This window comes from Melospiza melodia, chromosome 27, assembly GCF_035770615.1.
Source record: "Melospiza melodia melodia isolate bMelMel2 chromosome 27, bMelMel2.pri, whole genome shotgun sequence".
In the NCBI taxonomy this organism is placed as follows: Eukaryota; Metazoa; Chordata; class Aves; order Passeriformes; family Passerellidae; genus Melospiza; species Melospiza melodia.
The window spans coordinates 9,118,039-9,145,336 of record NC_086220.1 but is presented as its reverse complement, the minus strand read 5'-3'; the positions used below and the strand labels follow the sequence as shown (position 1 = coordinate 9,145,336).

The window sequence follows — 27,298 nt, the reverse complement described above, 5'->3', positions numbered from 1 at the left end:
CCCACCGACTCCTGATGGTCTGCTTTGGAGCTGGGCTTGAGTTTCTGATCAATAACCTGATCCCTGACCTTGATGTGGGGGCGAGGAGAAGCCGCTGCAGAGATGTCTCTGGGGACTTGGTGCCATCACGGTGCTACAGCCATGAAGGAGCTGAGGAACACGTGGGGCTGAGAACAAAGAACTGATGGAGGGAGTGGGAAGGTGGGCAGAGCTCAGGGGACAGGGGTGGAACTGCTGCAGGTAAGATGAGAGCCTGTTTGCTCTGAGCCTGCTTCCCCGGGCTGCCTCTGCTCCCTCTCCCTTCCCTTCCAGATTTGTTGAACCACAAAGCCACCACTGCCTGCTGTCCCCTGCTGTCGCCCTGTCCTTCCCAATGCAGTGGGTGATACCAAGCGAGGCCCTGGGCGGTGGAGGAGCAGAGGATGGGATTCCCCTGCTGTCGCTGTGGCAACGCTGGGCAGGGAAGCAGCAGCAGCAGCGGGGCGCGATGGGCGGCTGCGTGGCGTGGAGGGAGCGCCGGGGAGGCTGCGGGGGCCGGGCTGCGCTGACATCACGCGGGGAGGTGGCGCAGAGGGAGCGGGAGTGGGAAAGGGAGAGCGGGGAGACTGCGGAGGGGAGAGCCGGCACCGGACTGGGCTCCGGGGACAGGTAAGGGATGGCAGCGGGGCAGGGGGGCTCTGTGCGATGCTGTGGGATCAGCGCCTGCCTCGGCATCTCTCGGGGGGATGGCTGCTGGGCAATGGGAATATTATACAATGCCTGAACAGCCTGGCACAGCAGGGCTTGGCTGTGGGACAGTGAGGGCAGGTCAGAGCCCAGCTGGCTGGTGCAGGAACTGGTGCAGATGCTTCCTCCCAGGAGAGCAGCGTGTATGGCACTGGTGCTGTACTGGGAACAGCCAGGAGCACCTGCACTTCCAGAACAGGAGAAACGGGCTGGAGAGCAGCCCTGGTCCCTGGCTGGAGAAGGAGAGCAGAGCTCTCCCTGGGGATTAATTTCATCAATTTCTCATTGATGAAATTAATCAGAAGTTTGAGACTCCATCCCCTGAGTTGCATTTATCTTAGAGCAGAGCTGGCGCACTGGGACCGAGCCCAGCAGCGCGTTTGTGGTGGGAATCCTAAACTGCACATCCCCAGCAGCCTCAGCACTTCCCTGCCTGTGCCATGGTTCTGGGGAAGGCAGCCAGGTGCATGGGCACTGCCAGCAGCTCTCTGCATGTGGATCCTGGGGATTGCAGACCTGGAAGGCAAAACAACCAAGTCCTTGAAGCCTCTCTGGGTGTCGTGTTGCCTTTTAGCACAAGGGTTGCATAACGGGATCTGTTTTGTTAGCAGAGGGAGTGAGGGTGACAGTCACCTCTGCCCAGCAGTACCTGCTTGCTGTGCTGGCCCGTGCTCCTGGGGGGAATTTCATCTTTTTCTTAATCCAAGAGTTGGGCTGGTTCCCTGCTGCTTGTGGGATCCCACAGCAGTGGGGTGTGGGGACTCCACACCTGCACTCAGGCTACATGGCCTTAGCAAAGTAGAAAATGAGTTTGTGGGCACCCCCTCATGTGTGCTGACCTGATTGTGGCCTGTCAGGATTCTCAGCTGAGGAAAACACAGCTGGGGTCAAAAGCACAGTGTTGGTGACCCCTGTGGGTGTCAGAAACCAGTATGAGGGTGGAGATGGAAGAGGCACAAAGTAGAAACCTTGCTTGAAATCCAAGAACAGGGAGAGGCCAATGCTCCTGTCACGACCATTTTGTTGAACCAACACATTTCCCAAGGCATTCAAAGGGCTGGGGGCTGTGACCCAGTGGCACCACAGAGGAATGCTTGAGGTGTAATTGCAACAAGAAGCATAAATATGCTTTAATTAGGGAAGAAATTACTGTGTGAGGCACAATCCCTCCCCACCAAGGCACCCATGCTGGGTCTGCTGGGACCACCTGGGAGCAGCCCATGTGGCCACAGTGCTGCTTATGGGATGGAAAGTGCCAACAGCAAGAGCTTGTGCTGCTCTGTGGGGCTTCTCTGGGGGCAAGGGGTGGCAGCCCCACGCTGGGAGGGTGACAGGCAGTGCTGTCACCCAGCTGGCTGCAGGGCCAGCTGCATCCCAAGCCTCTGGCATGGGCGGGCAGGGAGGAGAGGGCCCATCAGCTGCTCTGTGCCAGCCCTCAGCTCTGCCCAGGGCAGCTGTGCTGGGAGGGAGCCAGCTGGGGATGGGCCCCTGTGCCCCAAGGGGGACCTCCCTGGGCACAGCCTGAGCTGGGCTCCCAGGGCCAGCTTGGGAAGGGTGCAGGGAGGAGTTAACACTGCTGTTCTTCCGCAGTTTCATTCCCCAGGTTGTGGTTCTGCATGACCAGCAGCAGGACTGCCTCAAAGTCATGTTCCAACTTGATTTTTTTTCAAGGTTATTCAAAATTCAGTGCAGGAATGGCACCAGGACCTCTCACAAACAGAAAGGCCAAGTCACCCCCTCCTAGTCCTTGACCTTCTCTGTGCCTCAGCTGGCTCTCCCTGCTTTCCCCCATTCTTGCCTACACTGCAAAAGGGATGATCATGTGAATATTACAAAGCCTGGCATCTGCACATCAGCTGCAGCAGCTGAGGCTCTGCCATGCTCCCGGTGCCTTGGTGTGACCCTGTCCCCACAGCCATGCTCTGTCACCTGTGTGCTCAGCCCCCACCACAGGCTGTCACTGCCAGGCACTCAATAATACAGAAATAATTAACTGGGAACTCGTGCTCCCTTTGGGAAAAGTGCTATGGATCTGTGAGCCTCTGCAGAGACCTGGAGCATCAGGAGGAGCTGCCTTTGTGCCAGTGTCCAGAGAAGGCCCTGGGAGCTGAGCCAGGTCCTGTGAGACATTTTAATCCTGCCTATTTCACAGGCTATCTTGGCCACCACTCCACTGCAGTGAACATTTTCCCCTTCCTTTGTTGGGGCACTCACAGGCACCTCCCTGGTGTTTGTTTTCACTCCTTATCTGGTGCCACTGGGAGCAGGCAGGGCAGCAGTGCAGCAAGGAGAGTCAAGGAGAGTGGGAATTCACATTCCTGCCACCCTGGCCACCCTGGAGACCCTCAATCCTCTCCCTAAAGCCAGGCTGAAATTTCTTTCTGCTGAGGTAGCTGTTTGTTAAATAGTTGAGGTTACTTGAGTAATCAATAGTTCTCTGGTTCCCAACAGAAATATTATCCCTCTGGCCAAATCAGCTTTTCTATCTTTGCTATAAACCTGCTCCTGACTCTCAGCTGTTGAAGGATGGAGGTGCATTCCTGATTTACCTGCACAGAACCCCAGTCCTCTTCTTCCCTCCTGCCAGCACCACTTTTCCTCTCTGAGGTTGAGCTGTAAGGGCTGGAAGCACACGGAAAAATCACTGGAGTCATTCAGTCTCAGCCCTTCTCTTGGCCTTGCCCCAAGAGCTCCTTCTCTGTGCTTGCTCCTCCAAGGAGAGAGGTGAGAGTCAATGGGATCCTCATGGCCAAGGGCACTGCTGACACAACTCCCAGGCCATGGACTCCAAAACAACTTAGCTGAAGAAAAATTGTTCCCATCCCACAGCAGGAGCTGTATCCCAGAGAAGCAGGGCTGGAAGACAAGGCACACAGTGAGGTTCCGTGGCTGCACATAAATTTTCCTTGCAAACAGGCAAAGGCACCAACTCCCAGGAGCTGGATTCCTGCTTCCACCCCGGCAGCCAAAGGCTGGGCTGTGGCTCTGGGCTCCAATTTCTTGTGACTGAAGGAGGCCACGAGGTTTGTTCTGCTGCTGGGCCAGTGGAAACAGCCTTGCTGTGCATTGTGAGCATCTCTGCACATCTCTGTTCTTTCCAAACCAGAAAAGGTCACAGAGACCCAAGAGAAACCCACTTCCCTCCTTCACTGAACTCCTTCTGCCTCGCACATGCTTTTGTTGCCATCCCTTGCTTGCCAAAGGCAGGAACAAACACTGGGGTTTGGCAGGGCTCAGAGCCTTGGCGTGTTGGATGGGAAAGAGGCATTCTTGGTGCTCAGCCCGGGGACAGGGCTCTGCTCCACGTCCCCTGCCAGATTTTCCAGCTGCGATTTCGCTGCTCATCCCATGCTGAGGGCACCGTCCTGGGGATGGGGAGCACCCCTGGGTGCTGGGCTGTGCATCCTGCAGGAGATCCCTGGAAGGGAGAGGGAATAGCTGGAGCAGCACCCAGAGCTGTGTGAACCCCTGGGTGCTGCTGAGCTGAGCTTCACATCCAGGGAGAAGCACAGGAGCTGGCGCTGCCCTGAGAGGCTTTTCCCCAATTCCAGGGGAGCAGGGAAAGGCAGAAGGAGGCCATGTAAAGCCAGGCTGTCTCTGCTTTGGTTAAATAGGGCTGTTTTTGCTGACAGCTCCTCCTGAGAGCCTGCAGGGAGGGATTCTGTAACTCAGAGGCAGCTGAGAGGCTCTTGGCAGCTACTGCTGTTTCAGTGTCAGGCACTGGACTTTTCCTGGTGCTCAGGGGAAAAGGGATGGCAGGGCTGGGCAGATGAGAGGCTGCTGCCTCCCTGTTAGAAGGATGCTCTGGAGCAACAGCAGGGCCTGATTTCAGAGAAGCATTTGAGGTCTCAGTGCACACTGATCGCCCCAGAAACCTCCTCCTCAATTTTCTGCGGTGCACAGGCCAGCCTGAGGCAGCACAGGGGGCAGTTTGCTCCAACACTGGTTAAGACAGCCCACAGATGACAAGCCCCAGTGAGGGATGAGTGTTTCTCATGGTGGTGAAGGGCTGAGGGAGAGGAGGGAGGGAGAAGAGGAATTTCCTGGTTGTGGTAAAGGTGGGTTGTGCTTGAAGTTAGAGAGAATGGGCTTGTGGTCACTGTGTGAGGTTGGGGGAAGGAAGGCGTGGGTCAGCAGCAAAACCCAGCAGAACAAACCCCATTTGCCTTTCCATGGCAGCCCGGGAATGAAGGGCAGCTCCCCTCTCCCTTTGGCCACCCTGTGCTGCAGAAACAGAGCACAGGGGAACAGCCCTGGACTGAGCTGGGGACAGGGGCCTGGCAGCCAAGGGTCAGATCTCAGCTGAGACAAGGGAACCCTGAGCAAGCACATGTTCAGAGTGAGAGGCTCACACATTCCCCACCTGGTTAATGCTGGCTCAGCCCTCTGGAAAATGACAAACGTTTTCCTTGCTGTGGGGCCAGAGAGCTGTGCTGGGAGCTCTCCCTGCTCCCCCAGCCTGGCTGCAGGCAAGAGGTGCTGCTGGCAGGGCCCAGAATCGCTGTTCTTTCCCCTTTTCACAGCTGTTGCTGGTTATGAAAATGGGACTGTTCCCCAGGCAGTTCTGAGCAGGAGCTGCCCTTTCCAGGGCTGACCACACGGGCTCTTTCTTCTCCTTCCCACCTCCTGACAGCAGTCACAGTTTTGGGTACGCTCTAGTCTTGGCAAAGCACTGCCCTTCCCTGCTCCTCTTCCTCACATGACACACAGGAGAGAGAGGCTGTGGCCTGTGGAAAGGGAATGTTTGTTCCTGGACTGAGATCAGTACAATTCTTGAGCCAGTCCTCCTCCTCCCAAAGCTCAGAGAGAGACAGAAGAAAAGTTGGGATCAGTCTCACACAGTTGGGATTTAATTTACACCCCAAACTGTCAGTCTGTCCTAGCACAGAGGCCCTGGCACCAGCTCCCCTTTTCCCAGTGCAGGATGGGGAGGCAGAGCTTGCAGGAACACCAGGGCATTTTGTGGAACGTTACATCAAACCTGGTGCAGTGTCAACAGCACAAAGAAACACTGAGAAAAGCTTAGGGAAGGCAGGAAGGAGACAGCAGGGCTTGGTGCTGCTGGAAGCTGAGGGTCAAACACCTCTGCAGGCAGTGAGACTGTGCAGGAGCTATCACAGATTTCAGGGTGGGAAAGCCCAGGGTTCAGAGCTTAAGCCAGTTTGTAAGAGAAAAGAGCTCTTAGCAGGAAAGGGGAATGACTCCAGGCCAGCTTTCTGAGCTTTCTGGCAGTGCTGGATGCTCAGAGGACACTGATGGCACAGAAGGAGGTGGGTTTGGGCCACATCCTAGCCAGGAAATTGGGAGTCCTTTGGAAAACCCAAATAATGCAAGTGAGCTAAGTCAGAGAATAGTGGTCTGGCTAAGGCCAGTCTGAATAATTCCTTCCACTCTGCCTTCCTCTTTGGTGCAGTGAGGCAGGAAGCTGAAAATTCTCTGGCTGGTTTTGGGAGTCCAGAGGTCAGTGACCACTGATCATGATGGCTCTGAGGAACAGATGAGTGTGTTAGCACCCAGCTCCCTCCTGACTCCTTAGCACACATCCACAGAATTTCCTGGCTTTTTGTTTCAGAACTCAGGGAAAATTCCTGCCACCAGCGCTGAGTTAAACTGAAAGTTGGTAAATTCAGGAGGCTTCTTTTGACAAGGGACTAACCTTTGGAATTGCCTGGAGAGCTGGTAAAGTCAAATAATAACTGGCTTGGAAAATCCTGATGGTTTTATGACCTTTCACAATGTCTGCACTTCTGTACCCAGACAAGGGTCACCACACTGCTCCAAGGCATGAGCAGAGGGATAAAGGAAGAGTTCTCTTCCTGTCTTTCCCTATCCTGGTGTGATTGCCACTGCTCAGCTCTGTAAAGCACAGGAATTACTCCAGGCCAGAGCAGAGTGGCTGGAATGCTGAGCCTGTTCCATAAACATCATTTTGGGATGAGAATTCAGATCTCTCCATGACCTCCTGACAAGTGAGGGAATGTGGATGTGGCCATTGCTGAAGGGGCTTCAGAAAACCCTGCTGAGAGCAGTTTGTGCTCTTGTCCTTGGAGGTTCTACCGAGACCTTTCCCTTTCTAGGTGCTTTGTGGGATTGAAGCCCAAACCTCCTTGGAGGCCAGGCAGCCACAGGGACAGGCTTCGTCCACCACCTGCCCATGGCAGCAGGTCCCAGTGGTGCTCAGTTCACTGGAGCTTTCTCCCACCAGCAGGTCCCTGTGAGCAGTGGATGATGCCCTGGCAACAGGGACACTGCAACATGCAAGCCCCAAAACTGCAGTGCCTGCTCCACTACACAGCAAAATAGGTCGTGCATCAGCAAATGAAAAAGGACAGATGGTGTCTGCTAATACAGCTTAGTTTATGGCCTGCAGGATTAACTCACTAGTTGTCATGTCTGCAGAAAATAGGAAATGGGTGGGTCAGCTGGAGGAAATGTGTGGTGTGCCCAGCCCTACCTGTGCTGTGGGATGCACCAGCTGGAGAGGATGTCAGAGATCCTGTGAGGTTTTGAGATGTTGCTGATGGGCTGCCAGTGTCTTTGGGGGGCTCTGAGCACTGGAGATGGTGCCTTGTACCAAAGCCTCCCTGCCCACCTTGGATTCCACAGTCCCACAATCACAGGGATTGATGTGAGCTGAGCAGGGATCTCCAGCAAACACAGGGACATCCCTCCATGGTGTCTGCTCCAGCAGCTCTGCAGGAGGGGCCCACAGCTTCCTGTCCTGTGCCAGCTGCAGGACAGCTCCACTTCAGCCTTTTGAACTCCCCAGCACCCACGTGTCTGCAGGAGTAAGACTGAAAGCTGAGGCAGAAGCCTCAGGTCTTTTCACTGCCTCCTCTGTGACACACTGTTCTCCTTTCCTGGAAACCAGGCCAGTGCCTCACTCTGTTCTCCTTGCAGAAATCCAAGCCCGTGCCAGAGCTCTGCCTGGTGCATCTGCTCTCTGAAGGGCAGGACAAACTCTTCCTTAGCTCTCCATGGGTGCTCCTCCTCAAGATTTCACTTTGATCTTGCTGCTTCTGCTGTGGCCAGGTTTGCTCATGTCCTGACGCTGCAAGGTTTGCTCAGCAAGACGCTGAGCATCCCAAAAAGAAGCTGGCATCAGGGAGATACTCCAGAGCCAGGAGCATGCCATGCCATGCCATCTCCATATCTCTTGGCCTTGTGCTGTCACAGGTGTTTGTCACCACCCTTCTAACCACAGCCAGCCATCACAGGCACTGAGGTTTTCTCCAGTGACTAATTTGCCTGTGTTTACGCCAACACCAAACATTTAATTGTCTATTGAATGACTCAGGTGAGGAGGGAGTCTGCCTCCTTCTTCTTGCCACATGGATCTGGCCAGCCCTATCCTGATGGCAGCACCCTACAGTGCTAAACCTTCTCAGCTATAAATCCCCCATCATTAAGGGCAGCAGGTCAGTGGTGAGAGTGACTTGAGAGCGGGGATCATTGTCACTTCTATCCCCAAAGCTGTTCAGCGAGCGTGGAGGTGAATAAAGAACTCAGAACAGCCTGTGCTTTTATTACAAAAGGAAATGCTGCTTTTTGTAGAGGGGAAAAGCATGTCAGATTACTATTATAAGTAATTGCTTAATGGTCCCTACCTCTGCGTCATTGCTGAGGAACATCCGAGTCCCTTTTCGGGGTCTCTCCTCACTGCACGTGTGTCACCAACGGGGCCAGGCTGTGGCCATCCCAGCTGTGGGAGCCCTGCAGGAGACAGGACGGGGGAGCTATGTGGGCATGAGAGCCTCCACATTGTTCCCCCTCGAAATCTCCCCACCTCCCACCTCTTTTATCAGCTGCTGACAAGCCTTGCCATGTGTGTAGGCGGCTCCCAAGCTTCCAAGACGATTCCCCTGCTCCCCCCAGCTGCCACCCGTGAGAGGAGCGCCCAGGATTTCGGGGAGGGGGAGCTCAGCGTTCCCCCGGCTGCCGGCCTGTTCTGCAGGGCCTGTTGTGATGCTGTCAGAGAGCTCCATGTGGTAACTCTCCCTCTCTCTCTCTCTCTCTCTATCTCCCAGGATTTCACATGACAGCCTCTTCCCCAGAAAGTCACAGCAGGGAGTGGAAGATTGCCGTGCATGTGTGGGTGTTAGGAGGGAGCAGAGTGGGATGGGGAGATGGAGGGGAGAGGAGGTGTAACCACAGACTAAACCAGAACAAATCCTCTTGGAAGAGCCTTGCATTTCTGATCCCAAGGCTCTCATCTCCTGCCTCTTCCTCTTCATTTAAAAGTATGTCAATCCTTGTGAAGTCCAGCAGAGAAAAGAGGAGTCAAGCACAATCATCTCCTTCCTTCCCTGAACACATCTCGGGGGACCAGGAGAGGCAAACAGAACACGAACTAAGTGGATAGAGGCAGAGATGTGCACACTGGGGAGAGCCCTCCCCAGCCTCGGGTGTCCTCCCTGGAGAGACACGAGGGGCCGTTAATGACATCTCCATCTGACAAACGATCACAGTGCATGTCATTATGGGCCAGCGCTTCCCCGGGGCCCTGGCAGAAAATGACCCCAATGAGCTTCAGTTCTTGCAATCACAGCTGCTCCCCGTGAACGTTCAGTGTTCATCCCGCACAGCTCCGGGCTCTCGGGGTTAAACCTTGCCGAATGCCTCGGGCAAGCCGAGATTGACATCCCTGCCCTGGAGCTGGGACCCGTAAAAGAGGAGTAGGGAAGCCCACATGGCCCTGGCACAACTCTCCAGGGCAGGGAGCTGGGGGACCCCTCACACTGCACTTCTGAGAGGTTTAACATTATCTCTGTGCTACTTAAATCTGTCTGTCCCCCTCATCCTCCTCCAGATGCTGCGAGTGCAGCACATCTCAGGTAGGGCTCATGGTGGGTCCTCAGCAGAGAGACCCCTGAAACTGCCATCTGCATTTTGGCATCCTGATGCACCTGGATCACTTGAACCCTGGCTGTCCCACCTTAATAGGGCCAAAGGTCTCAGCCTGCCCAGTAAAACCAGAGCTGAGTCATTCTTGGGCCTCCCTGTACAAAAACGAGGAAGAATTCCCGGTGTAAAACTGCTCCCCTCCTTCCTGCATTTCATCAGCAAGCAGCAACACGAGCTGGGTTTTCTCTGAACTGTGCAATGCAGCCCTTGAATAACCCGCCCATCCCTTCCTGGGAAAAGTGGGAGAAACCCTGAGGAGACCCAGGGACTTCCAGAGAAAAGAGGCAGTGCCAGGGAAGGGTTCACACCTCAGTGCCTGCATTCCAGAGGTTTGAGGCAGCTTGGATCTTTGTGTGTCCTGAAATAATTGTTTCAACAACCCCTGTGTCCTGCAGGCCAGGGAGGAGAGCACCAGGCAGGTATTTCCCATACCTGTGATATTTGGGTCACCTGGAAGGGGGGAAAGGTGGGCAAAGGGGATGTGGTAGGAGCTGGAATTTCAGTTCAAACATAAACAGATGTGCCTCTTGCCACAGCGATGTTCCCGGCCAGGCACACCCCGGTTCCTCCATGCAGTCTGACTTTCACAATCCCTTCCCAGCAGCTCAGCCTCTGCTTTCACTCTCTGAATTACCAAGGGGAATTTTCATTACATCACCAGAGGCGCTTCCTCCTCGACACTGACAGAGCTGTCACTCTGCCTTTCAGGGGGTTTTTGGGGTGTGGGTGACGAGGACATTTCTCTGGAAAGAGAAATACCTCCCAAAAGCAGGTCCAGCCCAGCTCAGCCTCCCCAGGTGGCTTTATCCAGGCTGGGAACGGCACTGGGCAGTGTGGGGTGGCTCCAACCGGTGTCTGGACAAAGCCTTCCTGGGGGACACAGCGCTTTCAGGCAGCTTTAAAAGCCGCCTGTGCCAAATCCAGCGGGGTCGGAAGTCAGCAATCTTCCAGCTTTCTGCCAGCGTAAGCAAAAGCCAATTTGCCTATTGGAGCCGGGATTTGCAGAACGATTCGCTGCAGCGTTTGAATCCCCCCCCCGCCACGCCCCCGCCTTCTGTATATCTTTTTTTTTGTTTGTTTGTTTGGTTTGGGTTTATCTTTTCAAATATCCCCCAGTTTAACGGTCGGGCTGGTGGCAGCTTTCCCCGCAGCTCCGGGGAGGGGCTGATGTGATCTCACTCCCAATCCGGTGACTTCCCAATCAGCCTCTTTCCCTCCCTGGCAGCTTGCTTTCCTGCCCTCTGCTTCCAGTTCCTGGCTGTTTGTCTTGGGGTGGTTTTGTTGGTTTGGTGTTTTTTTTGTGTTTTTTTTTTTTTTTTTTTTGAATCAAAACAAACTACCGGGTTCAAACTGCTCGTCAGGAACACGCTGAGCAGGAGCCTTTGCTCCTGGCAAGGGCTGTGGAAACTCGCCATGGAGAAACACCTTTGCCATGGAGAATTTGATTTTAAGTAGCTGGGATGTCTCTGAACCACAGCAGGGAAATCTGTATCTCAGAGCTCCATAAAAGCACTGAGTTCCCTCAAATATATAACCTCTGCACAGCTTGGGAGGAGGGAAGATGGCTCTGAAGTCACTCGGATTTACCCTGGCCTCCCCCAGCCTTGCTGCTATCGTGATTCCTCATATAAGGCAGCGAAGAGTCATTTCTGCCCCACCAGCCCGTCCTTTCCCAGGAGCTCCAGATGGTTTTGCTCTCTTATGTCTGCACTACTGGTAATTCAGGCCTGTCTCACATTAGCTTTTGAGCTGAAACCTTCCCACAATTAGTTGGAGTCTGCTTCTGCGCTGCAGAGGACGTAGGGCTGAGCTGGCACAGCGCTGTCTGGGAGATCCATCCCACACAAGTCCTGTTCAGGTTTCTCTATTTCAGTCAAGAGTGTGATTTTTCTAGTGAAATCATCAAAGCAAGACAGTCTCTGCCACAGATGGGCAGCGACAGCCATTTGAGAATGCCTCATACCTGGCTTGTCTCAAGAAAATAGTAGTTAATTTCAATATAATCTCGTTTTACACCAATATAACAACTCTCCCTCCTTTCCCTAGGAAAAGCGTTCTTTTCCTCTGGGAATTCCACACCACAAAGTATCAGGGAGATCTTCATGTCTGCCCAAGGAGCACAGCTCATTGAAAATGTGCTCCACAGACACCCTGGAAGCATCCCTGCTTCTCTTGGAGCAGAGCTGTTTGGCCCTTGCCAAATTAACTTGCTAATTAACCGGGGATTTTTTGATCCCAGGCAGGAATTTACCACTCTGAGGCCAAACCTAAGTGTGGTCCAAAACTTCCAGCTTGTCCAAAGCCCCGGAATGTGAAGAGCTGACAAATGTCTGGAGAATGCAATCTCTGGGGAAGGACTTGGGTGTAGCAGACATCTTGGGATAAGCAGTGAGGGAGGGTGTATGCAGGCACAGAATTAATGGAGAAGGAGCACAGGGAAAAGCAGGATTGCTGCAGGGCGTTTAGGAGAGGAGGAAGCTTCATTTGTGCAGGTGATTTACTCCTTATGTGCCTTCATTCACCCATCAGACAGGGAAGTGTCATCATTATCCTCCCTGTGCCGACAGATCTGGGGTCTTTGCCTACAGCAATCCAGCAGCACCAGCACCAAAATCCTGGTTCCTTGTTCCCATCCCAGCTCTTGGAAGGATCCTGGTAATAATAATCATGCAAACAGGCTTTGCTGAGGGAGATGATTCCAGGAACAGTGATAGCTGGGAGACAGTGATGGAGCCACACTTGTCACATGAATAACCACAGTCTGTCCAGTCAGAGCTGACAGTCTAAGGCAAGGCAGCTCCTTCTGTGCTGATTTAAGAGGCTCTTTGTAGACACAGCAGATCTTTCTGCTTCAGCTCCCCTGCATAATAAGAAGCAGCATCCTTCCTGTTAGTTTATCTGCCTTTGGATGGGATGTGAGGCTGGCAGACCCCTCTGGGCACAGGGGAACCCTGGAAGGAAACGAAGGCTTTTAACTTTCTGCATGAGTGCAGTGAGAATGTGGGTTGGAGTTTCAGTGCCTCTAAACCTGGCACTCGGGGAGGAGTTCCCAGCTGAGTAAATCTTTATGTGATCTTCAGAAACGTTATCAAGGAGGGACACACAGAGAGGGACAAGGGATGGATGGATGGATGGATTTAGAGGGGGTTCCTGAGGTTATAGACACCCCTCAACAACGAGAGATGTTAAAAAGCTAAGTGTCCCAGGGTTTTTTTAAATAGAAACCTTTTTTTTCTGCACAATCCAGCCACAAGATTCCCCTCATTCCAGGCCCTGGGTGAGGCAGCCATGGCAGTGCTGAGTGAGAGATGTTGAGGAGAAGATGTAAATACGAAGGGAGAGTCATAGAACAAACTGAGACAGAAGGGACCCATCAGGAATATCGAATTCAACTCCTGGCCTTATGCAGGACACTCTATGAATGCCACCATGAGTTACCCGAACACTGAGGGAATCAGGGCTCTGAGGGGAAAATGGGGATGCTGAGGGGACCCAGGGGCTGAGGTGAGCTGGGTATTGAGAGGAACCAAGGGCATTGAGGGGAAATAGAAGGGAGACAGGGGCGTTTAGGAGACATGGGGGCACTGAGGAGAGCAGGGGGTGCTGATGGAACCGGGAAGCTGAGGAGGGTTGGGCACTGAGGGGAGCAATGGCGCTGAGGGGAGCAATGGCGCTGAGGGGAACCAGGCGCTGAGGGGAGATGGAGGCGCTGAGGGAAGGAGGGAAGCGCAGAAACAGAGCAGTGGCTCAGCTCTACCTCACTGAGACGCTTTAAAGCCACTTCCAGGCACCGCAGCCGCGGGACGGGGACGGGCACCGCAGGCTCCGGGACTGCCCGGGGGCGGTGCCCACAACCGAAATGGCGGCGGCGGCGGCCGCGCCCGGTGCGGGGCGGGACGAGGCGGGGCCGCGCTCACCCGGCCCCGGCGCCGCTCTCGTTACAGCGCGGCCGAGGCAGCGCCCGGCGGGACGCGGCGCCCGGAGCCCCCGCACTGATCCGCTGCCTCCACCTCGGACCCCGCCGCCGGTGACACCGCCGGGCTAACCTCGCCGCCATGGGCTCCGAGCGGGACTCCGAGTCGCCGCGCTCCTCATCCATCCACTCGGCCGCCGCCAAGTGCCCCAAGCCCGGCCGCCGCCGCCGCCTCTCCTTCCAGAGCGTCTTCTCCGCCGCCGCCGCCTCCGCCGCGGGCGGCCGCCGCCGCGCCAAGGCCGAGCCGCCCCCGGCCGCCCCGCCGCCGCCCCCCGCCGCCCCGCCGGCCCCTCCGCCGCCGCCACCGCCGCCGCCCCCCGAGGAGGCTCCGGTGGTCCCGGAGGGCGAGGAGGAGCTGGAGTGCCCGCTGTGCCTGGTGCGGCAGCCGGCGGAGAACGCGCCGCGGCTGCTGTCGTGCCCGCACCGGTCGTGCGGGGCCTGCCTGCGGCAGTACCTGCGCATCGAGATCACCGAGTCCCGCGTCAACATCTGCTGCCCCGAGTGCAGCGAGCGCCTCAACCCCGCCGACATCCGCCGCCTGCTCCGCGACTCCCCGCACCTCGTCGCCAAGTACGAGGAGTTCATGCTGCGCCGCTGCCTCGCCGCCGACCCCGACTGCCGCTGGTGTCCGGCCCCCGACTGCGGGTGAGTGATGCGGGTGGCGCTGGGGTGATGCTGCTCCGTGCTGGGACAGCCCGGGCAAAGGGGGACCTGCTTGTCTCTCTATGCTGGGACAGCCTGGGGAGTGGGGAACTGCTGTCCTCCTGTTCTCTCCGTCCTGGGACAGCGTGTCCCTTCCATCCTGGGACATCTTGGGGAGTGGGGAACTGCTGTCCCCATAGGGTGCTGTCCTCTCTGTCCTGGGACAGCGTGTCTCTTCCACGGTGGGACAGCTTGGCAGGGAAACCTGCTGTCTCCTTAGGGTGCTGCCCCATCTGTCTGCCCTGGGGTGTGTTGGGGAGGTAGACCCTGCCCTGGAGGGATGCTGCCTGTCCCCAACACGTGCTGGGATAGCTGGGTGAAGTAGAATCCGCTATATTGCTGCCTATCCCCAGCATGTCCTGCGGATGGCATCCCGGCTGGGATGGCCCTGGGATCACTGTCCTGCCCCACGTGTGTCCCAGGATGGCACAGAGAGGGGTGGCTCACCCTCAGTAGGGTGCTGCTGATAATACACATCTGGTCCTGCTGTGTCCCATGAAGAGCCCTCATCACAGAGGTTCTTTGCTTATCTGCAGTCTGTTCAGGACAGCTGGGAGGCCTTGGGTACCAAAATTCCATCTTATCCCCATTATCTCTCAAGAGCTCCAGGATTTGACCTTGGGGATTGTGAAAACACAGATTGGGTAGGAGTGATATGACTTGAAGGGGGTTTTAGCAGAGCCATTGCTTCCCTAATAGAACAGAAACCTTTTTTCCTGCACAAGTGATAAGTGTGGACTTTCCCAGCTGTGCATTTCTCTGCCAGTCCTGGGGACAGTCCAGCATGGGGACAGCGCTGCAGCCTCCAGCGGTGGGGAAGAAGGAACAGTAACCAGTCACTTTTTCCCAGTGAGGACAGGAATACACAGCACAGAGGAGTGATGTTGACTCACTGTCCGCTGCCCAAGTGAGGAAACGTCTGTCTGTCCAGAAGTCAGCCCAGCCAAGCCTGATGACTGTGTAGTTATGAACGTGTTGCTTTCATTTTCTCTTCCCTTTTCTTTTAAACGAGCTCTGTTCGGTTTCTGTTTGGGGCGTGAGCCAAAGCTGCCTGGAAAAGGGCTTGGTCGGGGAACTTAAGAGAAGTGCTGTGAAGTTGAGCTACGACTCAGCTTGGAGGGCAATTTTGGGTAGCAAGAACATGAAAGGAAAGTCTGACCTAGTAGTCGGAATGGAAAAGTTGGTGGGAGGGTTGTGAAGATTTAATCAGAGCCTTGTAATAGGCATCCTATGCAAATCAGTGAACCTGGCTCAGATTACCCATTTCATGGCCTCTCGAGCATCCTGTATGAGGGCTTGTTCCTTCCGAGGGTGAAGTTAACAGCAAACACCTTTGCTCCTTTCTGAAGCCAAATCAAGTGCAAGATCTCGATATTTCAGCAGCGCTGGGGATAAGATCAGGGACAGAGAGCAGCCACGGAGGGAATGCCTCTGCTGGTGACCGGCTGGAGAAAATCCGGTTCCTGCTCACCGAATCTCAGCTCCTTGAGTGTTGTGATGTTATCTGTGGCCGGGATAAGGTGTACAAACAGCGGCGTCACCCGGGCTGGCTGCTTGGAAGGAACCAGCTCCAGGGCGTTGCCTCTGTGACAGCAAGGCAGCCTGATCCCTTCCATCACTTCCATCCCTTCCTCTGGGGGATTTTGGGCAGGCTGGTGCCACACTCGGCCCTTTCTCTGAGCTAAACCCTCCTCCCTGGTTCCTCACAGAGCAGGATGACATGCTGGCATCCTCCTCCAGCTGCCCAGAAGAGCAAGAAGCGACCCCGGGGCTGCTGGAGATGTTGGAGACAGCTCTGGTGGACCAGCGCTGCTGGTGTGTCTGTAGCAGCTCGAACAAAGGCTGTTGGAATCAGCCCTCCGGCAGGGAGAGGAATTAATCACCCTATTCATTCTTCCCAGCAGAGCTTGTGTGGCTGTGCTTATGTAAAATCAGGGTATGAATTATTTACAGCGGGCTTTCCCCGCTGTAGTAGTGCCGGGAGTAGTACGGAGTGTAGGGCTGGGGGCACGGCAGGGTGATGTTTGGTATGGGTGTCACCCACTGCTGTCACCCCGACTGAAACTCGCCAGCAGCGTCATTTCAGTGGCAGAGAATCGAGGCATTCCTTTATTCCGGCCAAGATGTGCAGCAGAAATCATTTCATCCACACATGCCTGGCTTGTGCAGTGAAAATACCTCCATCCCACCTGGTTCTTTACCAGACATTTCCCATTAAAACCCTCAAAGAAATTCTTGTTAGTTGGTCTCAAATTCCATATTATTCCATCTCCTATTGGCTATTGATCCCTTCGATGCCAATTCAGCCCTCCTTCTTTGGTTCTCTTATCTTTCCCCAGACCAGGTGTCTGCAGCCTCACCAGGGGGTGATGTTTGTTGATGTCCCTTTATTTCCTCTGTTCCTCCTGGCTCCTCCCAATCTGTTGATGTTCAGCTCCCCCGGCCTTTTGAAGAGAAACTTCAATTCCCTTCCCCCTGGGCAAAGGCCAACAAAACCCCTGAGTGAAGTTACAACAAAAATGCTAAGTTTTTGCTAAAATGATTTTGCCAAAATCATTTCCAATGCCACAGAGGCACCCCACAAGGGCTGGGGTGACATTCTCTGGTCACCCCCCTTGAGGTGGTGGCATCAAAGGGCAGCAGGGCTGTGACAGGACCCTAAAAACATCCTGTGCCTTCCTCCTGCATCATTTCCTAAATGAAAGAGCCTGGCTGTGCTGCCCGGGAGGAGGAGGAGGAGAACACAACACCGGTGTGTGTTGCCATGGAAACCCTGGTCAATTGATGCGCCATCAATGGCAAAACAAATCATTTTCTGTGTTTGCAGCTCTGGTTTTTTGTTGTTTTTCTCCCCCCTTGCTACAATCAGGTGGTATCGCTGTCTAGTGTTTGTCACACTGCAGCCTTCCCCAAAAGCTTGGGAGAAAAACAGAACCTTTAAAGAAAACGGAGGTGTGTGGGCTGAGATCCGTGAATGGGCAGGAGGAAACTCGTGGCCATCCAAGGAGGGGGCTGGAAATGGAGCTGTGCCATTCCTGGGGTCTCAGGAAGACACTCACGTTGCTTTGTGGGGAAAACTCAGGGAGGAGAACTCAACTTCTCTTATCTAAAAGGATTGAGCCTAAAAATGGCCATTTAAGCCAGTGGAAGAGGAGAACCACTGTCCATCCAGGTCCTGCCATGTCTATTCCTCAGCATTTCACTTCCAAACCCACTTTCAAGTTGACCTTGACATGGAGATGTGTTATTTCCATCCCCACTAGACACTCCTGGAGCTTCTTTCCCCACAGCTGTGGCCTTGTGCATGATATTTCAGCTCCAGCAATAAAATATAAATGCTGATGATTTAAATTTCTTGAGTGTTTAAAAAAACCCAACATTTTGAGCAGGGAGTTAATTTAGAGTGTGCTTAATATATTACACTGAGCTCTCCTAGGCTGCTCTTATGGTTTGAAATAGCAGTGTCACAACACAGCTGGGCACATGAAGCTTTTCCTTTCTGTTTTGCCAAGGGCAGGCCAGGGTGAGGAAATTTAGTGGGATATTCCTTAGACAAGGTGCATGGGAATCAAATTTATCCCTCCCAACCCTCTGGGTCATTTCCATCACAGAATTATATAGGAACAGAGTTGTTTGGGTTGGAATGGACCTTAAAATTCATCCAGTCATGAATTGCCAAGGGCAGGCCAGGGAGTAGTGGCAGGGTGAGGAAATTTAGTGGGATATTCCTTAGACAAGATGCACAGGAATCAAATTCATCCCTCCCAACCCTCTGGATCATTTCCATCACAAAATTATATAGGAACAGAATTATAAAGGAACGGGTTTGGCTTGGAATGGACCTTAATATTCATCCAGTCACGGGCTGGGACACTTCCAGGGATGGAGTTTTCCCATCTCTGCTCCTGCTGGGCTCAGGGCAGGTGTGTGGATGCCCAGGTAGAGCTGCAGTCGTGCCTGGCAGCCCTCAGCTGTTGTTTCTCTGGCGATGCTGTCGTAGCCTGGCAGGATGAAGTTGCTCAAACTCCCACGGGATATGAATCACTGTGGTATGACACATTCAGTGGTTCTCACGCTGCTGCCTCGGAGGAGAAGAGGCAAAATACAACTGGAGCCACACAAGCTCTGAATGTGACACCTTAAATAGGAGTTGTTCTCCCCTGACCACTAACAAAAATACCCTTTTTGCCATATGGGTGTTGCAGGACTGGGAAGGCGCTTCTGGGATTGCTCATGTCAGCCCCTGCCAATGGAAACAGCCTCATCCTCAGTGCCTGTCAGTCAGATTTCTGCAGCACTGCTTGGTGATGCTGCTTAGGCTTCTGTCTACACAGGACACTTCCTTCTGGGCGTGCCACGCTGAGCTGGTTGAGCTTGGCCTCTCTCTCTTGCACAGTTGGTTATTTCACTCCAGTTTTGGCTTGTTCCAAAAGGAGGGCATTGTTCTTCACCACTCTTTGGAAAAGGAAGCTCTGAGGAGCTCGCTTGTTGACTTAGCTATGTATGGAGCTGTTATTCTGGAGCTGCTATTCCACTTTTTTAGGATCATTCAGCTGATAGAAGTGCCCAGGACAAGCTCAGCTCTCCTAGACTCTTTTGGACCATCCACAGACCTGTCCTAAGGAAACAGCAAGGAGTTAGCTGGGCACACTGGGCCAGACAGATCTGCCCTGTGTGAGCTGCCAGTGAGAGCTGCCAGCAGTTACTGAGCAGAGAACAACTCAGCATCTCAAGCTGCCTGCATGAAAGGTCCCTGCCCCGAGTAACCCAATTAGCACTGCTTAATTCCAGACCCTGCAGAGCGCAGGAATGTGTCTGCTGTGGAGGTTGATGGCCAGGAACGAGATGGGCTGGTGGCTCTGGGTGTGTGAATGAAGGAACTCTCACTTGGGAACTTGATAAAAGCAATTCTCAATTTCGGTAACTTTATAAAAGCAAGTCTTCCTTGGTAACTATAAAAACAACTCTCACTTGGTAAATTTATGAAAGCAACTCTAACTTGGGAACTTTATAAAGCAACTCTCACTTGGTAACTTTATAAAAGCAACTTTCACTTGGTAACTTTAAAAAAGCAGCTCTCCTTTGGTAACTTTATAAAAGCAACTCTCACTTGGTGACTTTATAAAAGCGACTTTCCCTTGGTGACTTTGTGTTTGGATTCCTGCCCGCAGGTACGCAGTGATCGCCTACGGCTGTGCCAGCTGCCCCAAGCTGACCTGTGAGAGGGAGGGCTGCCAGACAGAGTTCTGCTACCACTGCAAGCAGATCTGGCACCCCAACCAAACGTGTGACATGGCCCGGCAGCAGCGGGCACAGACCCTGCGCGTCCGCACCAAGCACACCTCGGGCCTCAGCTACGGCCAGGAGTCTGGGCCAGGTATGGATCCACCCTTTTCTCATCAAATATCCTCCTGGGAAGGATGGAAGTTTGACCAGAAAGCCTCACAGATGCGTGTGCTTAGCAGAAAGATTTTTAAGCGTAGAGTTTGATGAAGGAATAGAGATGGGAGCGAGTTTTGATCTAGAAGAAAAGAATTGCTGAGCCATTACTGGATAACCAAGGAGGCGAAGGATGTGTTAGTGAGAAGGGGGTTTTATGGCTTAGAGCAAAGGATAAACCCACCTCAAAACAAAAATATATTTTTGCTGAGCAAAAAGATAGCACAGGCAAACAAGCCTGCCCATGTTGCAAGTAGAAAAAAGGTCTCCGAATTTTCCACTGCAAGAAAACTGAAAAACAACTTCTAGCTTAAACTGTGATGTACTGACTTTTAGTGATTGGAGAACAGGAACATGAATATGGTAATTACATTAGTTATGATAGGCTATGGATAAAAGTTAAGGTGTAGATTGGTTCTGCTGTATTAAGATGCTCAGCAAATAAAAGTAAATAATGCATTGTAACAACAAAAAAAGTATAAAATGCATTGTAACCAAAAGAAAAGTATAGAATGCATTGTAAGCAAAAGAAAAGTATAGAATGCATTGTAAGCAAAGAAAAGTATATAATGTATTATAGCCAAAAGAAAAGTAAATAATGCATTTTTAACCAAAACCAAAGGGTCTCCAGGCCTGCCTGCAGCTGGAGCTGACAGCTGTGGGCACAGCTCTGTCACCCACCACCCTGGGCTGCTGTAACATCTTGGATACAATAAACTGCATTTTGAAGAGCCCACATCCCTCATTTAGGCTCTTACAATATCCCAAGCTCAGAGAGACCCACCAGGCTCCAGCTCCTTGCCCTGCAAGAGTCACACCCTGATTTTTTGGCTGCTTGGCTCTGTGTGTGTGTGATGAGGAAGCAGCACCACCGTGCAAACCTCCTCCCCTCAAAGTTCTCCAGCAGCTGTGAAACTCAGAGTCATTTCCCCTCCTCCTGTGCGTTAGAACACATCTGATCTCTTCCAGCAGCAGCAAATAGATCAGTAGGTGATGATGTGCTTTGGGTCCTTTTGTGTCACGGCAACTCCCCCCATCCGCCCCAGCTCTGCTTGTGGCTCTTTTGATCTTGGATGTTCTTGTATTTTTTTTGCTGATCTAAACCCTGAACAAGCAGTCACTTTTTTACTGTTGCAGCCTCAAAGCTGCCTGGTGGTGAGGAGCAGCATTCACGGCCAGCTGAGTGTGGGGAGCTCTGCTCTGTGCACTCTTAGGTCTTGCTGATGGCAGGTACCAAGAAAATGCCAACCCACAGAACTCCTCCACTGCCTGGTAGGAGCTGCTGTGTCTGCTGAGTTTGTGTTCCTTAAAAATAACTGTATTGACTCTGGAAGTGGGCAGTGAGGCCGTTTGTTAAAGCCCTGCCCTACCCCCCAAACAAAATACCCTGTTTTTCCTTCTGTGTGAGGAGTTTAAATATTAATTCACTCAGTGTGGAGCTGTCGTGGGTGGTTCTGAGGTGGCTTAGTGGTGTGCTGAGGCCCAACATGCCCAAATTTAGAGAAGTCTTAGAATGGACAGCATAGAAACACCCCAGCCAGCAGAAAAACCCAGATTTTCTATGCTGTTAAAGAGATCCCTGCCAGGAAGGGCACTTAGCCATGGGAAGGGAGGTTTTTGAGACAGTGGTTTCTCCCCAGCCCGCCGTGCTGGATCCAGCCTGGTGATTAATAAGGTGTGAGCTGGGCTCACAGCTGGATTTCATCTTGCTGAGCCCTGAACCACGGCACAGCCATTGCATAACCACGATCAGATGATGCCTGAATTAAGGAAGGGATGAAAACCCCTTGTCCTGCTCTGCCAGCAGCAGAGTTGTGTGTGGCTGCAGCCCCATGTCCCCTAAATTTAGGCCAGGTTTGGGGTTTCTCCCGTGCCTGTTCTCCCAGTTGTCGTGTTGTTCTTGGCGCGTGAATCACCTCCGTGGAGCAATTCAATAATGGCTCCTTGTGCTGGGCAGGTATGACTTGTTCCCTGTGTTTAAGCCTGAATTCTGGAATACATCCCATTCAAGATTAGAAAAAAGCTTTTAAAAGTGGCTGTTGTTCCCCGGCCCCTGCTGTTGGTGGGGTCTGTCACATCAAAATTAGATAAATTAAAGACACACCACCCCCTGCGAGCAGCAAAGGTGTTTCTGCTGTGGAGCAAATAAAGATTTCAGTCCTTAACGAGGATGCCCTGGCTGACTGCTGGCTCTGAGGGCAGAGATGCCATCCGAATTCCCTGTGTTCTCCCCTCAGCTGATGACATCAAGCCTTGCCCACGCTGCAGTGCTTACATCATCAAGATGAACGACGGCAGCTGCAACCACATGACGTGTGCCGTGTGTGGCTGCGAGTTCTGCTGGCTCTGCATGAAGGAGATCTCAGACCTGCATTACCTCAGGTGAGCAGGGCACCAGCACGTGCCTCTCTCAGGCTCAGGGCAGGAGTTCACTGCCCCAGCTGGACTTTCACCCTTTTTTTTATTGTTCCCGACCCAAAGAGGTGAACTCTGATCCCACTTTACAGCGTTCAGGTGCTCTTCTCACATCAAACAAAGCTCCTGATACAATTGCCTCTGAGAGCTCTTGGTGTACTGAGTATTAAACATAGACCCAACAGTGTGATAATCACCTTTTGAGGGTAAAAAAGACAGAAAACTTATTTGTGTTGTCCACCTCCTTCCTAAGTTTTGAGGGTAAAAAAGACAGAAAACTCATTTGTGTTGTCCACCTCCTTCTAAAGTTTTGGGGGTAGAAAAGACAGAAAACTCATTTGTGTTGTCCACCTCCTTCCTAAGTTTTGGGGGTAGAAAAGACAGAAAACTTATTTGTGTTGTCTATCTGCTCCCTAAATTTTGGGTTTTATTCATGTGCAAATTGAACGTGGGGTTCTCAGGAGCTCATAGGAATTGCTGGAGTGCTGATGTAATTTTTTTGCCCTTCCATGCAGCCCCTCTGGCTGTACATTCTGGGGCAAAAAGCCATGGAGCCGTAAAAAGAAGATTCTCTGGCAGCTGGGCACGTTGATTGGAGCTCCTGTGGGCATTTCCCTCATTGCTGGCATTGCCATTCCTGCCATGGTCATTGGCATCCCTGTGTATGTGGGGAGGAAGGTGAGTGTGGGGGGCAGAAAGGGTTTGGGGTGTTCTCTGTGCTGAGCAGAAATTTAGAGCTGATAGGAAGGGTGGATCTCCTCATAGAACCCAAATTCAGTTTTCTCTTCTAAAGCTTCTCTTATCTCCTGGGCTTTGTGTGGGAAGGGGAAGGTGGTGGCTGATAATCCTGGTGCATTTTACATTTCTTTTGTGCCTCTGCCCTGACCCAGGAGCACCCAGGGGTTCTTTTTGAGCCCATCAGCCCTGTACTTGTGGTTGCTTCTTTTCCTTCAACACAGACCCTGTGAGGAGATCTGTGTTCAAAATGAGGTTCTTCAAGGGCTCATGCAGCTGGCAAAGCTGTAAAATCACTTCTTCATGTCCCCTGGGACTCTGCTGTTCTCACCTGGTGCTTTTTCTTCCATCAGATCCACAGCAGGTATGAGGGGAAGAAAACCTCCAAGCACAAGAGGAACTTGGCCATCACTGGTGGGGTCACCCTGTCTGTCATTGCCTCCCCGGTCATTGCTGCTGTCAGTGTGGGTAAGTGGGCTCAGCCCTGTCCCTTCTGCTGGCCCAGGAGCCACTGAGACCCGGGGGTGGCCCAGCCCTGTGCCACGGGGGTGGCTTTGGGCACAGTTTGCAGAGTGCCGCTGCCTGTGGCTTTGGGCACAATGCTGTCTCACATCCTGGTGTGCTCAGGCTGGCCCACAGCCAGCACAGGGCTTGTCTGCAGCACCACAGCCCATCCTGGAGTCCCTTTGTCACACAGAGCTGTCTCCTGTCATGCTTTGGTGATGCCTTGGGGGTTCAATGCTTTTGGGGCTCCCCCGCTCAGCCCACAGTGCTCCCCCACTGTCTGTCTGCATAACCGTGAACTGGAGCCTCTAAAAGGAACAAAAACACAACTGAGAGAGTCCCTAAAAAATCTTAACTCATCTTTAAGCTCCTCCTAACCCAGCTCATCCTCCTCTGCAGGAATTGGGGTCCCCATCATGCTGGCCTACGTCTATGGGGTCGTGCCCATCTCGCTGTGCCGGGGCGGTGGCTGCGGGGTCAGCACAGCCAATGGAAAGGGGGTGAAAATCGAGTTTGATGAAGATGATGGACCCATCACAGGTAATGACTGGTGATGGGAAGGGGGTGAAGCAAAATGCTCTTGTAATGAGGTGCTTTGAGCTCCTGATGCCTCCCAAATCTGAGACATCAAAACCGAGCGTTCCCTGTGCCAATTCCAACCCCCTGTGCTCTCCTTCCCCGCAGTGGCCGATGCCTGGAGGGCCCTGAAGAACCCCAGCATTGGAGAGAGCAGCATTGAGGGGCTCACCAGCGTGCTGAGCACCAGTGGCAGCCCCACGGACGGGCTCAGTGTCATCCAGGGCAACTACAGTGAGACTGCCAGCTTTGCTGCCCTGTCCGGGGGCACCCTGAGCGGGGGGGTCCTCTCAGGGAGCAAGGGCAAGTACAGCAGGTAAGGGGGCTCTGGGAAAAGCTGAGGGCACCCCAAGGCTCCCTCAGCTCTGTAGGCTCACTGAAGTGATGCTATGGAAGCAGGTAGCTTAAAAATCGTGGATAAATTGTTCATTGCATATGAAAAGTTGTCTTTTTTTTTTTTTTTTTTCCTCTCTTTTTTTTTATTTGTTTCCATTCCATGCGAGGGTTAGACACGTTTCCTTCTGGAGTAATTCCCCCCAGCAGAGTTCCTGGAGGTTTGAAAGCAGCCATGTCCATAAGGGCAGGCCTCAATGTGGCCTTCCAGTGCTTAAAGAGTCTTAGTAAAAAGTTGGAGAACAACTAATTGCAAAGGAAGATAGCTATAGGACAAGGGGGAAAATGGCTTTAAAGTGAAAGAGAAAAAATTTAGATGATATGTGAGGAAGAAATTCTCCCCTGTGAGGGTGGCAAGGCCCTGGCACAGGGTGCCCAGAGAAGCTGTGGCTGCCCCTGGATCCCTGGAAGTGTCCAAGGACAGGTTGGATGGGGTTTGGAGCAGCCTGGGATGGTGGAAAGTGGGTTTGATAGTGGAAAGTGGGTTTGATAGTGGATAGTGGGTTTGTTCTGGGGAGCTGCCCAGGAGTGTGAGTGAAGCTGCTTTGATCTAGGGGCTGTGCTGTGGTGTTTTGTGTTGGTCTGTTGTAGAATAACCAGGTCTAGGAGATCACCTGGGATGATCTGGAACCCAGAGCACCCAGGGTGGGAGACACTGGCACAGACTGCCCAGAGAGGTTGTGGGGTCCCCATCCTTGGAGATATTCCAAGACCAGGTTGGATGGGGCTCTCAGGTCTAGGAGAAGGTGTCCCTGCATGTGAGGGTTGGAGCTGGATGATCTTTAAGGTCCTTTCCAAACCCAAACCATTCCATGATCCTGTTTCTGATGCCAGTCTAGTTCTTGCAAGGAGGACAGATCCCTCCTGAGCTCCTTGAGACCACAGAGCTGATGCTTCAGCTCAATTTGGAGCAGCACAGAGCTCCTGCCTGCCCTGCTTAAAGCCATCCCAGCCCTGTCAGCCCAGCCTGGAGGCTTTGGTGCTTCTTGTTCTTCAGGCAGGGCCATGGCTCTCAAAAGCCAGGAGGTTACACCACAGCTTTTCCTCCTAACTTGCCTGTGAGTCAGTTTGCTGGGTGATTAGAGCCACGTGTTGATGTGGCAGCCGGTGTGTGAGATCCATGGAAATCAGCTCTTCGCAGGAATCGTGTGAGTCATGGATGTAAACACGGCCTCACCTTCGTCATGGAAAACAGAATGGATCTGCCTGAATGCAGCCAAAAATGAGGCTGAGCGAGAGCAGCCACCGGGGTTAAACTGCTGTCACGCTGAGCTGGGCCAGCTCATGGGGGCTCTTGCTTTCACATGAGGAGCAGGGATGGGTTTTGTGCTTTCCCGTAAGGAGCAGGGATGCGTTGGTGCTCCTAAAGCATTTCTGAGGAAGCCTCTTCCTCCCCACAGGCTGGAAGTGCAGGCAGATGTGCAGAAGGAGATTTTCCCCAAAGACTCGGTCAGTTTGGGGGCCATCAGCGACAACGCCAGCACCCGAGCCATGGCTGGTTCCATCATCAGCTCCTACAACCCCCAGGACAGGTAGGAGGAGGACCTGGAGTGCTGAGGAGAGCGTTGGTGGGAGGCTGTCCTGGAAAAATGCAGGCTCTGTGGGTGGTGGGATGGCCGTGTTTGCACAGGGATCCATCCTTCTAGCACAGGAAGGGCTGGGGACAGTCTGGGGGCAGATTCCATGTGTGGGGAGGGGATTTGCAGAGCCCAGCACCCTCAGGGGCTGTCCTGGCACTTTGAGGGGACTCTGGAGCTTTCCTTGGCTCAGCTTTGGGATGATCTTGGCTCTGTTGGGAGGATTCAAGGAGAGCAGTGGGGTGATGAGCAGCATCTTGCTCATGTTTGGGGGTGGGATCCTCCATCCTTCTAGCACAGGAAGGGCTGGGGACAGTCTGGGGGCAGATTCCACGTGTGGGGAGGGGATCTGCAGAGCCCAGCACCCTCAGGGGCTGTTCTGGCACTTTGAGAGGATTCTGGAGCTTTGGGATGATCTTGGCTTTGTTGAGAGGACTCAAGGAGAGCAGTGAGTTGTGGGGTGATGAGCAGCATCTTGCTCATGTTCGGGGGGTTTGGCGCTCCCAGTAGAGCCCAGTAACGTGAGGGTGGTGGCTGTTCCTGCAGGGAGTGCAATAACATGGAGATCCAGGTGGACATTGAAGCCAAACCCAGTCACTACCAGCTGACCAGCGGCAGCAGCACAGAGGACTCCCTGCACGTGCACACCCAGATGGCAGAGAACGGGGAGGAGGAGGAGGAGGAGGACGAGGAGGAGGAGGAAGAGGAGGAGGACAAGCAGGAGCAGACGTGCCAACACCAAAGCTGCGAGCAGCAGGACTGCATTGGCAGCCAGACGTGGGACATCACCCTGGCCCAGCCCGAGAGCATCCGCAGCGACCTGGAGAGCTCGGACAGCCAGTCCGACGACGTGCCCGACCTCACCTCGGACGAGTGCGAGTCCCCCCCGTGCCAGACTGCGGCAGGCTGCCCCCAGACCCCCCGAGCAAGAGGTGCCCAGAGCCCAAGTGCCCACCTGAGCCACTGTGCCCAAGCCGAGGGCTGCAGGCTGGACGAGATGGTCCAGCTGGAATGCATCGAGGCCAGAGTGTGAGCTGAGCACGTTGCCGCTGGCACTCTGCAGCTTCTGGGCCGGGGGTCGTGTCCCTGTTGGCTTCTGTTTGCCATCCTCCAGCTGGCTCCCCCAGCCTCGCCTTGGGGAGTTGTTTCTTACAGGAAAAAAAAACCCAACAAAAAGAAAAAAAAAAAAAAAAAGAAAGGAAAAAAAATAAGAAATCCCCCTTCGCCCTCTTTTTGTTTTAATTTATTGGTTCAAACTCTGTGAGGTGTGTAAGAGTGTAAATATGTACGTGTGTCTGTATGTCTGCAACCATCCTAAGGGACTGTTGGAATAAAGACTCTGGTTGTCATTGGG

The 27,298-nt window shown here is 53.3% G+C and overlaps 1 protein-coding gene across 1 annotated transcript; it reads left to right on the top strand.

The window, feature by feature from the left end:
- The first annotated feature begins 566 nt into the window (after window positions 1-566).
- Window positions 567-27,298, top strand: RNF19B (ring finger protein 19B). The gene is made up of 10 exons (XM_063177684.1): window positions 567-648; window positions 13,575-14,248; window positions 19,477-19,682; window positions 21,982-22,126; window positions 22,675-22,837; window positions 23,248-23,362; window positions 23,798-23,938; window positions 24,083-24,290; window positions 25,768-25,899; window positions 26,491-27,298. Exons 2-10 carry the CDS (start codon window positions 13,686-13,688, stop codon window positions 26,975-26,977), a joined length of 2,160 nt encoding a protein of 719 aa, XP_063033754.1. The 5' UTR covers window positions 567-648; window positions 13,575-13,685; the 3' UTR covers window positions 26,978-27,298.